This window comes from Cupressus sempervirens, chromosome 2 (genome assembly GCF_028749045.1).
Source record: "Cupressus sempervirens isolate cs-2001-9-10 chromosome 2, ASM2874904v1, whole genome shotgun sequence".
NCBI classification, from domain to species: Eukaryota; Viridiplantae; Streptophyta; class Pinopsida; order Cupressales; family Cupressaceae; genus Cupressus; species Cupressus sempervirens.
The window spans coordinates 757,292,065-757,306,943 of NC_143119.1; the positions used below are offsets into that span (position 1 = coordinate 757,292,065).

The window sequence follows — 14,879 nt, forward strand, 5'->3', positions numbered from 1 at the left end:
TATATTAGGATCAACTTCATTTTTGGAGTATCCTAGTTTAGAGAGATAATTGTCTAACCTTTCATACCATACCCTAGGGGCCTGTTTAAAACCATAGAGTGCCTTCTTTAGTTTGCACAGTTATTTTTGTCGTGAGTGACAAATCTATCAGGTTGTTCTATATGCACTTCTTCTTCGATAACTTAATTAAGGCTGTCTTATCATCCATTTGATGTATCTTCCACCCTTTAGATGTTGCAATGGCTATAATGGTTCCAAACAAAGTGTACCGAGCAACTTGAGTAAATGTCTCTTCATAATCAATTCCAACTTTCTGAGAAATTTCTCAAGCTATGTGTTACATCCCAATTTTTGACCTAGTTTGAAATATAGCCGTTGAGGTATACATGAAGTCTGTTGACAATTTAATTTGATATAATTTGACGAAATGGTAAGTTAGTTGGTTGTTATGATTTCAAGTGAAGATGACATGTTAGTTGATCGTTAATCTCCAATTCATGAAATTAGGATGAAAGGTTAACTGTTATGATTATTTATGATTATATAATTTATAATTTAAATTACGGAGAAAACTCTTGCAGGGAGCATGTGGAAGGGGTGGAAGCATTGTCAGAAAAGAATTAGGCAGGGCATCACCATCATTGGACAGACAGGTAGTGGACCTAGCGATTTGAAACAGGACACATCTTTGGAACTGCATGAGTTGTTAATAATTAATTTAATATAATTAATTAATTTTAAATATAAACGTATTCTTAAGGATTTTAAATTATCTTTCGTCGTATTATTTTTTTAATAATAGTTTATATATGTGCTTTTGAATATAAAAATATTTTGGCATCTTTATATTGTAATAGTTAAGATTTTAATAATCTTCGAATTATAATAATATTTGAGTTATTTTTCACCTTCCAACTCTATTATTTCTAATTTAATATTCTTTAATGTTAGCATTTAGCATAATTCATCAATTTAAACATTTGCAATTTGAATTTAATCTTTTCAACTTCTCCTTGAGGTATTCGAATGGCATCTTGTAACGGCAAGGAAGCCGTAAAGTGGGCTTGAAATATATAAATGGGAGCTTTGTCGTGTTATGGGGTTCACCCCTTGTTTATGATTGGTATTCGTGGGAGCTATCTTCTTCATCTACAATGGTTGTTCTCTTACCTGCATTGGTTCTTCTATTGGAAACTATAACCTACATCAGCGTTGATGCTTCATTTGTTAGCTGGCTGAAAGACTTCATTCTTTTCAGTCTAGTCATTTAAAAAGACTTTGTATATTTGAGAGAATCTCAGTATGAGATGAAGAGGCTTATTCTTGGTCATCGCCAGTTTCATAGAGCCATGTGCGTACGTGCTTGCTAGGCATTCAAGAGTTTTTATCTTGCGTGATATTTGGCAAGTAAGAGTTACGACATTGAAGATTGTGAATAGTCAGCATCGTCAACAAATGAAATGTCACATGCCAGTGTAACTGTTGGAAATTGAAGAGTCACTCTGTGCCGTGTGTCTGTTTGGAAATCAAGAGTTTCATCCTTGCATAAGCGATGGACTTCAGGGAGTCATCTTGTTGCACCTTAAAGACATTGCGTGACTGTTTGAATTATTCATTCTCTTTGGTGTCACTGTAATTGCAACTATAGAGGTTTCTTCTAGCTTGGTTCTTAGTATCTCAGTGGTTTACAATCTTTGGTGATGTTTCCTTTGAGAACTGATTACTAGTGTTGAGGTGATAGATGTTCATGTTCGTGTCGGCGTGAATTATAACTGTGGTGTATCACTGCAGGAGGTTCTCTTGTTCATTATCTTTTGTATCTGTTATAGGTTATTGTGTGTTTTCTATAGGTGATCATTGGTGTAGTGTATGGGGATTATTCTGTTTTAGTTCATTGTCACCATTCTATGCATTCAGTTTTGAGTGAACACATTCAATCTTCTGTGTGTATTAAGGATATCTAAGACGATATTATTGTAAGAAGAAAATAGTGTGGTGTTTGTTCAGGGCACGCAGTATAAGTATTCAAGTTTTGATTCCAGACTATTATCATCATTCAATAAAAGATTGTGCTTGCTGTGGCTGGGTTTTTCACCCTCATGTAGAGGGTTTTCCTAGGATAATTTTTTTGTGTTTTCTTGTGTTTATAACTTGAAGTTCAATGGATGGTAAGATGTTCCCTGCCAATTCCGGGTAGGGAGGGCCTTTCTCATTAAAGATCGTGTGGGGATATATTGAGGTCCGAGGTTGGGTGGTAAAGCCCCTGACAATGTTTCACCTCTCTCAAGATGTCGGATATGCATCAAACAGAGATAAGCCATGTATTCAATTGTTTATCGGAAACAGGTATTATCATTTTTGTTTATGAGAAGGTAAGATTAAATTGAAGTATTTCATTGTTATCATCATTTTACTTCATATAAATGAATACTGAATATATGTAATTATCTAATCTTGAGAAATTGTCACAGATAAGCAATCAGAAGGAAAAGAAATCCAAAGCCCTAATTGATTGAGTGACAGCTGGAACCTAAATTGAATCTGTGGTTGTGGAAGCCCTAAATTGAATCCGTCATCGCGGAAACCCTAGATAAAACCCGTTGTTGTGGAAGCCCTAAATTGAATCTGTGGTCGCGGAAGCCCTAAGTGGTGAAGCAGTAATAGAAAGCCCTAAATAAACCGATGGTAATTGATGCCCTAATTGGTAAGATGATATGTGATGCCTAATTTTAGTTATATTGGTATTTAGTGGTATTCATCGAATGATTTTTGAGATAGCAGTCGATTTGAGAAATTGTTATAGTATATTTGTGGACCAAGCCGGGTGGTTGCAAAAGCATACTTAGATGATTTTTCAGTCTCAATTTTTCCGAGGTATGTGATTTCAAATTCTGAAGTAATTTCATTAAAAGGTATTTCAAGTATTTAGTTAAGAAATTTTTTGTTTAACTGACTTTAATGGTAAATCTTCTTCACATGAACATGAATGATGTAACTGCCTTCTTATGGAATCGAAGTTATAACCGTATTCCATGCTTATGATAGATGTTAAAATTAGACCTTGGAAAACAAGTTGTTACACTATGAATCTAGTTTTGTATTTTTAAATACTACCATCTAGAGCATGTTTGATTTTGGATAACCATTTGAAGGAGACAATAGATTTATCCTTAGGTCTAGATATGACGTCCCAAACATCATTTTTTAATATGGATTGATATTCTTCAATCATTGCATCTGTCCAGGGTTGACATGTTAATGCTTCTTCAACACTTGATGGTTCTGATTCAATGAGTTTGGATAGTAGAGCAATGTAGCATGAATGGTTTCTCGTTTTCTTGCTTTCTCTGAATACTTCATCGAGTTCTACTTGGTTTTCTTCTATAATCTTTCTTGCCCAAAGTGGCCTCTTTTTATTGTTAGGGTTTACAGTATTTTTGTATTAGAATGATCTTCGGGACCACTCTCCCTCTGATTCTCAACTATGGGATTCTCATCTACTTTAGTAGTGGATTCTATGTTTGAATCGTCAATGTTCATAGAATGGTTATAAGCAGTATCTTCTTCAAATTTTACATCTCTGCTGATTTCAATAGTTCTCTATCCAAGAACATAAACCATGTAACCTTTGGAGGATTCACTATACCCTATAAATATAACTTTCTTCCTAGATGGTTCTAGTTTAGTTCTCTTTTCTTTCGGAATATGAATATATGCAGGACATCCAAAAATTCTTAGGTGACTTAAATCTGGCTTGTTTCCTGTAAATACTTCTTCAAGGGTTATGTTCTCTAAGATTGAATGAGGACATCTATTTTGAATGTAAACTGCAGTATTAGAGGCTTCAGCCCTAAATGATATGTGAAGGTTTTGGTCATGCATTATGGCTTTGGCAGAGTCTATAATAGATCTAGTGTTCCTTTCTGCCACTCCATTCTATTGAGGATTATAAGGTACATAAAACTCCCTCTTAATTCCAACATAGCTGCAAAATTCTTTAAAGTTTTCAGAAGAGTATTCACCCCCATTGTCTGATCTTAGTGTTTGATTTTCAACTAATGCTTTAAACTCTTTGAATTTGGATAATACTTAATATGATTCCTTAAATTTTAGGAAGTAGATCCAGGTTTTCCTAGAGAAATCATCTATGAAAATTACATAATACAGGCACCCGTCTAGGGAAGGAACTGACTTAGGACTACACAGGTCAGTGTGAATAAGTTCAAGTACGTTTTTTGATATATGTTCACTTTTCGGAAGCAATCCTTTGGTATTTTTTCCTAATTCACATCCCTTGCATGTTCCAAAATGACCGGCTTTTAGTCTAGGTAAACATGTTACAATCTTTTCTATAGATGGTAGGGCACAAAAATGAAGATGGCCAAGTCTTCTATGCCAAATTTCATTTGAGTTGAAACTTCATGATTTAATGCTAGCTTTTGATGATTACAAAGTTTGTACAAGCTTCCATCTCTAAAGCCAATGGTGATTGCATTCCTAATATTGGAGTTCTTGGGCCAGGATAGAACTTGATCTTCTTGAAATGTGATACGGAACCCTTGCTCTGCAAGGCCAGAGATTGAAACCAAGGTTCTTTTGATGCCAGGTACAAATAATACATTATTTAACTAAAGAGTGACTCTTGTTTTCAGTTGTATTGAACATGTTCCAATTCCCTTTACTGGATATGTGGAATTATCCCCTATTCTAACTTCTTCAATGGAGTAACCTTCAAAAGTTTCGAATTTGTCTTTGAATCCCGTTATATGACGAGATGCTCCACTGTCAATTATCCATATATTTTTGTTAGTGTTTAGTTCACTTGATAGAGCTAAATAAAATGTTAAATTTTCATCCTTTACTTTTGCTAGAGCAGCTTGAATTTTCTTCCTTTTTGGGCAGACTTTGTAAGTGTGACCAAATTTGTCACATTTAAAACATTGTACTTTAGACTAGTCTCTTTTCTCATATGTTTGATTTCCTTTTCCTCTTTTCCTTTTGGATTGACCCTTCTTCCCTTTGTTATTTGTATTTGTTTGGAGGGCTTGACTGTTTCCCTCTTGATGTAAACTAATTCCTCTTGAAACCAGTCTTGACTCTTCCTGTATACAATCATTCTTAAGTTGATCGAATTTCATTAATTCAGGTCTAGAGCTCATTCCACGGATAAAGGTTTCTCAGGACATGGGTAACCCTTTAAGGCCTATTAAAGATAGTTCTTTGTCATCCACCTGATTTCCAATGGTTGCAAGTTGGTCTTTTAATTCTACAATTCTTAGGAAATAAAACGTAATAGTCTCTCCAGTGTTCATTTTGATATAAAGCAGTTGTTTCAAGGTGAGCAATCTGCTGGTGTTATTGATTTCAAATGTGTTTTTAATAGTCGTGAATATTCATAGGCAGTTTTGAGATTTGATATAGATGGTAGTATGTTATCTCTAACAGAATCTATGATAATCTTCATGGTTTTATTATGATGCCTTTTCCAAGTTGATTTGTCTGGATCATTTTCAGGCATTTTCTTATCTTCTTCCACATACCCTTCTAATTCAAGTTCTCGTAAAATAATTATAATTTGAATTTTCCATGAAACAAAATTTGGTGCACCTTCAAGTCTATCTTCCAGTCTTACGTAGTTCACCATGATTTTAATTTGAGGCTTTGGTAATAACTGAGCATAAATGCTCTATTAGATTGGCTTTGATACCATGTAAAAGTGCACAGGATCTCTGATAGAGTGATATATATATTATTCTGATAATACCTTATAGAAGATATGATGTGAACTAAATATACTTGAATATCATATATAAATATATATGTCAATATGTATATATAACTGTGAACATATTAATATATCAAAATATATATGTGACTGAACTTGAGATGACTGAATGCTAAAGACATGATTCTAAATCACTGCTGCAGATACTTGAGATATTATTATTTCTGATGTCTTTCTCTACAGCAGCGATAGTGTTTATAACTTTATATATATAAGACTGGGGTCAGGTCTACATAGAGACATGACCCTATGTGGCTTATGGCCATGTAGGGTCATGTCCCTACATGGACCTAACTATAACTACTCAATTTAAATGCCCATTCTTGTCTTATGGGCCCGTCGGTTCATTCTGCCAATATTAAACACAGACTATATGATGCTCGATAGGAATACAAGGAAAGCTCGGTGAGAATAGGGAATTTTGATTATGTGTGTGTGTGTGTGTGTGTGTGTGGCGCGCTTCAATTCGACTGAAGCTACACTTTAACAATATTCTCTCTTTATGTATACATCATATGAATGCTCTAGAACTATACATTTCTCATTTAAAGAATTCTATTTCTAGAATCATGATTACTGGAGTGCGACTTATACAGGGATATTTGAAATATATTGCTTGAGATAAGAAAACAACACCTTGCAAATCAGGAATAGTTTCTCTTTGAAATCAGGTTTTCTTTGATAATGCCAAGGCCAGATCGACATATACAATGGCTGTGAATATAAATGTTATAAACATTCAAAATATATTTTATAATGCCAAGCCCAAATCAGCATATACAATGGCAGTGAATATAAATGCTTCAAAGCATACAAATTTTCTTCTATAATTTTGAGGCCAGATCAACATATTCAATGGTTGTGAATAAAAATGCTTAAACTTTTAGATTATCTTATATAATGCCAAGTCCACGTTGGCGGATATAATGTTTGTGATTACAAATGATGACACATCCACCCAGTGATTCATTTAGGAAGACTAGTATGGTCGAAATGAAGGGTGTGAAATGGAAATCACTAAATTATGGTTTACTCCTGCATGATGATAGAAAAGAACCATCTGTAAAAGTAATAATTTGAGATATTTAAACCAGTGTTAGCTCATGATAGTCCTTAGTATAGTCTTTTTGTCAAGTCGAGCGGTGGGTGATCGGGTACATAGTCCCCTCACAAATCAGGTTAGTGGCATACTTGCTGCTGTGATCAGTAGAGGTTAGGGTTGCTAACAGTTGGTAGATAGGTGTATGGAAGGTATCCTAAGCCTAGCTGGTTGTTTAGCCAATGCTCTAACACTCGGATGCTCAGTGGCTGGATAGTGGTGCCCCAGGTATAATTCCCAAGGTTAGGGAGGGCCTTTCTCAGTAGAGGTTATGTGGTGATACTTAAGGGTCTGCGGTTAGGAGGTTAAGCCCATGGCAATGCTTCTCCTCTCCTCCTGTAGCCAAGGCTTGCACAACTCAAGGTCAAGGTTTATTTGCAAACATCTGAAATTCAGGGACTTTACTTCATATTTATGTTATGCATTTTCCTGTTAAGTATTATAGTTAGATGATATGGTTAGTTCCTCTTTATTTGGATTAAAAGCAATTATTCTTTACTTGTTTATGTGTAGATAGAAAGGAAACAATAATCGATGCATAGGTAGTTATAATTGTATTTATGTTATCTTGAAAAGAAATGCTATTTTTATATATTCCCAATTCATTAAATTAGTATGGATTTTTAGCTTGTTACAGGGGGAGGCTGGCTGGAAGCCACTCCCATCTAGTTGGACATGGTTTCCACCCATCCCCAACTGGCTGGAAGTGGCTTCCAGCAAGCTTCTGCATGCATTTGGGAGCATCCAACAACCTTCGCGGGCCTAGACGGCTGAAAAGCCATTTAAATTTTTTTTTGCCACTTAGAACTCTTTATTAGCACATGGGGAAAAACTTTTTCAACCTATTTTTTGCTCCTAAACCCTATGACAGCCTTAAAAAGAGGTCATTCAACCACTCCTAATCTCATTTTGTTTGCAGATAGACTCTCTTCTCAGTTGGTTTCCATTTTGGCATTTTAAAGGCAAGGTTATTATTTTTTAAGAGGATTGTTTGTAGGGAAAGAGATAGCTTCAACAAACAAATTTTAAGTATCTAAGATAAGCATTTGATCCCATTTTTGAGTTCTTTAATGAAAATTTTTAAGTTTTTTTCATTTTCTTTTGAAAAAGAAGTAAAGAAACAAGTTTAGCTATCTATTTTAGTAGTTTTGTATCATTGTTTTGCACTTGTATACTCAATGTTCATAGTTTATTTCTAATTTAAATTTATTTAATTTCTTATTATAGGGATATCAAGAAATTAGATTGTATTGTGCAAGAATGGTTGCCACCATTAGTCAAAGTTCAATGGGAGGGCAAGGAGTTGATAGTTTTGAAATTGATGCAGGATCTCCTTTATGGAGACATACCACAAAAATCTCATAGGTTTTTGAAGGTGGCTCATATATTTGGAAGTGCAATTATCGTCAAAGTAACAAAGGCAAACGATTCAATAGCTCATATTCCTAGGTCAAACTTCATTTTATGGGCCTTGTTGGTAAAGGATTTGCAATGTGCAAAGGCACAGATGGGAAGGGGTTGTCTAATGCACAAATAAGTTTATTTGTAAAAGAACAAGAATTTGCTGATAAATTGATAAAAAAGTCAAAAAAAAAGCTTTTATCAACCTCCATCCTCAAAGGAAACAATGCAATTACCCACGGAACCAATTCTATCCTCCAAACACCCATTCTTTCAAGTACCTATACCAAGAGTGGAAGAGGAAGAAGTAGAAACCATTGCCTGCAAAAGACGCAAGAGAACTTGTTGATCAAGCCATTGTGTGTTGCCTTGATGTCAACGGTCTTCCTTTCAACTTGGCGAGATCACCCTATTAGAAGGAAATGTTGGCAGCCATAAATAAAGCACCTATTGATTACACAAGTCTTGGGTATTAAAAACTGCGTACTACTTTATTGCAAAAAGAGAGGGCTTGTATAGAGAAAGCTATTCAACCAATTAGAAACTCATGGAAAACTTTGGGTGTTTCTATTGTTTTAGATGGATGGAAAGACACGAGATACCAACCATTGATTAATGTGATTGCAGTGTCACCCAAAGGGGCAATGTTTTTTGAAGGTAGTTGATTGTGAAGGGGAAGTGAAAGATTCACAGTTCATTTCCAAAACCCTCATTGAGGTTATAGAGATGGTGGGTAGTGAGAATGTAGTTCAAGTGATTACACATAATGCAAAAAAATGTACGGGTGCATATGCTTTGACTGAGGGCTCTTAGGTTCATATTTTTTGGACAACATGCAACATACACTCCCGAAACTTGGTCATGCAACAATTGGCACGAAACATGTGCAATCTGCATTAGATTTCATGGACCCTATCATGACTATGCTCCACTTTGCTGATTTGGATCAGCCTTGTTTTGGGGATATCTATGACATGGATACAATGGTAGAGAAGGTAAAACTTTCTATATAAACACATGGGAATGACCCCACAAAATGTGGAACCTTATGCAATTAACTAGAAACAATCGTTCATCATCGTTGGAAAAATATGACTACCCCATTGTACCTCCTTGCATATGCCTTATCTCCAAGGTACAACCATTCATCATCGTTGGGAAACGATGACTACCCCATTGCACCTCCTTACATATGCCTTATCTCCAAGTAACTATAGCGAGGAAGTACTTGGTATGCCAAATAGAGTAGCACCCTGTGTGCATGAAGAAGTTGCTAGTAGGTGCTATAAAGCTTTTGCAAGAATCTTCCTAGATGATGACATTCACAAAAAAAGTTAGGACAAAATTTGGCTTATTTGTTTCGGGAGCAAAACCTAGTCCACTTGCAATAAAGGACCAACGTAACATGAGAGCTATCGCATAATGATGCCTCTATGGTCAACCATTTAAGCATCTACAACCTCTTCCAATCAAAATCCTCTCACAAGTAAGTTTAATTTATTTTTTGGTTACCACATGTATTCATTAATTCTTTAAATTGCTTTTTATTTTTACATTTTACTTTAATACTTAATTTTGTAATTGTGAACATTGTCCAAGTTGCAAGTTCTCTTGTTGTTGAATGGAATTGGAGTAATACTATTTTATCCACTTAGTGAAGTGTAACCGGCTGGGCTCTAAAAAAGCTGAAGTCTTGGTTTACATTCACCCTAACTTGTGTCTTTTGTCATTTAAGAAGGATCGCTACAAGGAAGGGGCATCCAAGCTTTGGGGTGTAGAACTTGAGTCTGCAAACTTGGATGCAACGGTTCAAGATCTTATTACTACAGTCATGAATGATGATGTTGATAACATCATGACACATGGTGTGTGTCTATCGCAAGTGGAACCTTTTGGTTCAAATGATCTTGAACTTGCAGCAATTGGAGGGATTGGAAATTATGAGGAATGTTTTGCGATTGATGAACATTGAATGATGAACTATATTTTGATTTTGTAATTGTCATGATTTGTTGACTTTCATTGGAATCATGAACATAGACACATATGATATGGTTTATAATCTTATTGAATATTTGAATTAATTTGAATATGTATTGGTGATGTTGCAGTTATCATACTGTCAAATGTTTTAAATTTTCTATATTTCTTTCATTTCTTTGCATACACATAAATATGAATCCATATGCATACACATCCACATGCCCTCCAAACAGAGTTCCGCTTCACTCTTCCCACATCTGCATCCGGATCAACATCTGAATCGGTAACTAAGCCCAAAACCCTACCTAATTCTATACCTAAATTGGCAGCTTTGCCCTTACCAAGTGTCCGCTTTAAGATGATTATGTTGGTAAGTGGCTGATCCTGATTTAGATTGACACATATTCTTGCATAATTAAGAATTTTATTTGGCAAGCTCAATTATCAGTATATTTTGATATTGCATTTCTAAGTATTTATGAAGATGACACGTCAATGCTGCTAGGTAGGAAACACAATCTTTCCCATATTGGTATTGTTTTGGGGAGATCTTTAGAAGTGTAATCAATTGTAGCTTAATGTTTCATAAATAGTCATGTTTTTCTGGTAAACCAAGGACTCCCTTGAATCATGCAATCATTTATAGATATGGCCTAAATGGACTCCATAAAGAATGGTTTATAAGGCACAAGACTTGCTCATAGTTTTGCAATTGGGTTAGCAAGTGAAGTTGGCTTGATCTTTGGGCAAACTCTATGTTAAACATGCTTAAGCTACTCTTGGAGTAACATTTGAATAGTCTGGGTAGTTATCTAGTCCAAAATGTAGTTGATACAATTGTGTCTAACTAAATTTGTAAGATGGAGCATACATTTACCCATATCATGTATAAACTTTTGCTCTTCTCAACTATAACCCATTTAGATGAGATGCATACCGAAAATATGTGCTCATTTTTTATGCTAGCTTTGCCTTCGAAAGTTGTAAAAGTAATTGGTCATTAATTTTTTTTCCATTATTTGTTTGGAGTATTTCTGAATGATGTGTTTTATTTTTCAACAAAAGCTTTAAAATCATGAAACTTCTCAAGCTCGCTGTTCTTAGAGTATACAATATAAACTCAAATGGCTTGAAAAGTCATTAGTAAAATTGAGCATAAATGTTCAACATGAAAAGAGAACATGAGATGCTTTATCCACCAGTTCCAATAGGTAACTATGCACAAGGTGGAAAGGTACTTGTACCCTTTCGTCTTTTCCAATATGGAAGTTCTTCCTATATCATACACAACGACCAAATCTTTGCATGCAGAATGCTTAGAAGAAATAGTAGGCAAACCATGGCCCTTGCCTAAATTGACTATCTATTGGATACTTCTATAATTGAGATGATCATACCTCTTATCCATAATTGTCTGCCCTTGTCAAAATGAGAAGCAGCACAAGAATTTAAAGATGAAATGATGATTGATTGAATTAACAAAGGAGACAAAGGCTTCTTAAATAAAGAATACATGGTGATCTTTTTATAACAAAAATGGCTGAGAATAGAAATGGAACTTCCTAAAACTAACTGAAGACCAAAGATATAAAAGGAAATTTCCAAATATCAACTAAGATGATCATTACATCAATATTACAATATCCCTTAATGGTCATTGTTCTAACTACCCTATAATAGATAGGTAATTTGGCCATGAATGCATAGAAGGATGACTCCTCTTCAGAATGCTCTGTGATATGAGCTTGCTTTTGAGACACTCCTTGATTGGACTTTTCATCAGGCAACTGCTTTCTGCAGAAATGCTGTATATGACCAAGTTTACATGTGATATTCTTCTTGAAATTCTTGTCAAATCTATCAAGTTTTCTTGTTCTTCAATAATTATATATCGAAAGGATTCTAAAGTATTTTTATCAATTTCTCAATTTAAATTACATAAAGACAAAAATATCACACCAACGTGATAAAATTTGCAGAATAAAATTGATTATTGTTATTCAGTCTTGACATAGTTTTGAGTAAGGTTTTAAGAAGTGCAATTTCAATTCCTTAAATGTTCAAGATATTCTTCAATCTGGTTAAAATCGGTGGGTTATATTTAATGTATCACATGGTAAATCTGGATAATGCAGCATGATTAGCCTGATCAAATACTTTGTTTATGCGTCTAGGCTTCTATGAAGCCTTTCTCACGATGAATGTTATTATAAAAGTCATCCTTTGGTCACACCAAGAATCACTTAGGGTACCGTTCAAGCTTTTTGATAACATCGAAGGGGCTTTTGCAGCAAGATAGAACATCTATATATGCTTCCAAAGAAGATAAGTCCTTAAAAATGAAAGTGGGTGTGAGGCTACCCTTTGATGGGAACAAAAAATCTGTTAATTGGTAGAATGACCCGAAACAAAAGCTACACCATAAATCCCCTATGGTAAATACTAAAATTTGATGGTGAGCTTGGAACAATTCAAAAGTGGTAATGGATCAAGCTTAGTTTTAGCATGCAAGACTCTTTAAGTAATTAGAAATGCAAAATACACCTCACTGCAAGATTTCAACCCAATCTAAAAATGTCTAGTCTTGAGCACAAATGATAAGTTCCCCCTAAGACAATCTGCAAATGCCTGATTAGAACTTAAAGCAGAAGAGAATTTGATGTATGGGCTGATACCTATTTTATGGTGAATCTTTAAGTGAATGGAGAAGTTGATTCTGGCATGAAGTGGCCCAGAAAGGTTACACAGCAGCTCAACCTGAAATGCCTGAAGAACTATGAATTTATATGCACTGAATTTCTTGCAAGATTTTGTGTCAAAAGGAGAGTAGCAAACTATTAACAACTGCACCACTACAGAATTTAGCCTGGGACATCACATGACACAGACAAAGCTCTAATTGCAACTTCAAGCATGTAGTAAATTCTATTTCTGAAGGAAACTCCCTTTTCAAATAAGTACACTCCATGCCCAGAAGCCATAAATGTGTGACAGTACTAGCAAGCAAGCAAAATTCAAAGGTTACTGAGATGGATGTGACGTTAGTTACAAGCATAAATAATAGGCAAAAAAAAACACAAAAGAAAAGATGGATACCACTAGCATCCAGATAGCCAGATATTAATGTATGTCTATGTTCCCCTCAATGATGGCAACTGCTCATAGTATGTAAGGTATGCCCAGTGTAAGTGCAGGAATCAATGAATATGTATGGTTACAGACTTACAAGCAAGGGCAGAAAAAAATTCCCATATATGATTTCTCCAGCAAAAATAAGATATGGGGAGCTCTGTCCTGTCAACTAATTAACTACCTTCGTAGATATTAGCACAAACAGTTTTCTTCTTTAAGTAGATTTAGACTATACGCTTGTCTGATATTTATGTATACAAATTGCCAACATATTTCATGTGTTGTATCCTGATAAATTAACCTATTTTCCTTGTCTTGATTGATTCCTGGTGGGCTAAAGAACCCGTGGGGTTTAACTTGTTGATAACCCTTATCATTGTAGAATGCTTTGTACTCTTGCAATATTTTGAATCATTTCCCCTGACATGGCCTTTTTATGTTTCTTTTTGACAGGCAATACCAGCAACCCCTAGAATTGCTACCAATAAAGTTGGAGGACGTATACGGGGTCCATCTCCACTTATCAGTCAGTGGTTTGATTTCTGCCTTCAGCCTGCAAGGGCTACACTCTTTCAAAAGAATGTCTTTCCTGGGTCTTCTCCATTGTTTTTACTAGACAATTCTGTTGACATAAAAAGTGAAGATGACATTCTACCGAAAGCACCCACAAATCGGATGCAAGCTGCAGTTGTAGGGAAAGGTGAATCAGAGTTTGAAACAAATCTTGTTGGAGGCATGCCACCTGCTGACATTCTCCAGAAGTGTGAATTTTTAGAGCCCCTATCAGCAAAAGCAAGGTTGGATTATGAGTGGTTGTTGACTCAGAAACGAGAGAAAGGAAGACAAGATTTGGCAAGTTCTTTTTGGCAATACTTGAAAGGAATACGAGAAAATTTTACAAGTGCATCTCCACGCAACACTTGATGAGAATAAAAGATTTTAAACCATGGCATAGACAGTCACTAGCCGGCTTGTACATGAGGCACTTACATGTTTTTTCCTTTTGACACAGTTTAATGAAATTAAGCTTCTGAGTTCGCAGTCATATTATCCAGCTCTATTCTGAGTTTACATGGACTGACTGATTTTGTAAGAATAATTGAGCAGCTATGCTTTTGAAAATTACTCTCTTCTTATGGGTCTAGAAAGATTCAATATTTCTTATAGAATAGTATTTTTTCTGCTTGGTTGCCTTATTTTTCTCATTTGTGTGGGGCCTGTTTCACCTGAAGTTATTCTATATAATTATGATTCTATATAACAGATACTGGAATTACTGATTTTTATCTCATTATCATGATGATGGATCATGGAGTGTGATCCAAAACACTGAAGGAAAAAGGAATATACACAGTTTTCCGCAAAAAGCTTGCTGATCTATCTTATGGACAGTGAAAACCTCATGTTCATCACTAATTTTTTTTGAATGGTTAGTCTGTAAATTTATTGCCAACTTGAAGGAATTATGAAATAAGATAG

General features: G+C 35.1%; 1 protein-coding gene across 1 annotated transcript in view; it reads left to right on the forward strand.

Moving 5' to 3' along the window:
- LOC149575627 (putrescine-binding periplasmic protein-like protein) overlaps positions 1–14,585 on the forward strand; it is a 188,505-nt gene extending 173,920 nt beyond the window's left edge. Inside the window, exon 7 of the mRNA XM_089815393.1 lies at positions 13,854–14,585. Coding sequence (XP_089671519.1) covers positions 13,854–14,324 — 471 coding nt within the window. The 3' untranslated portion in view covers positions 14,325–14,585. The remainder of the gene's footprint in view (positions 1–13,853) is intronic.
- Positions 14,586–14,879: the final 294 nt, after the last annotated feature.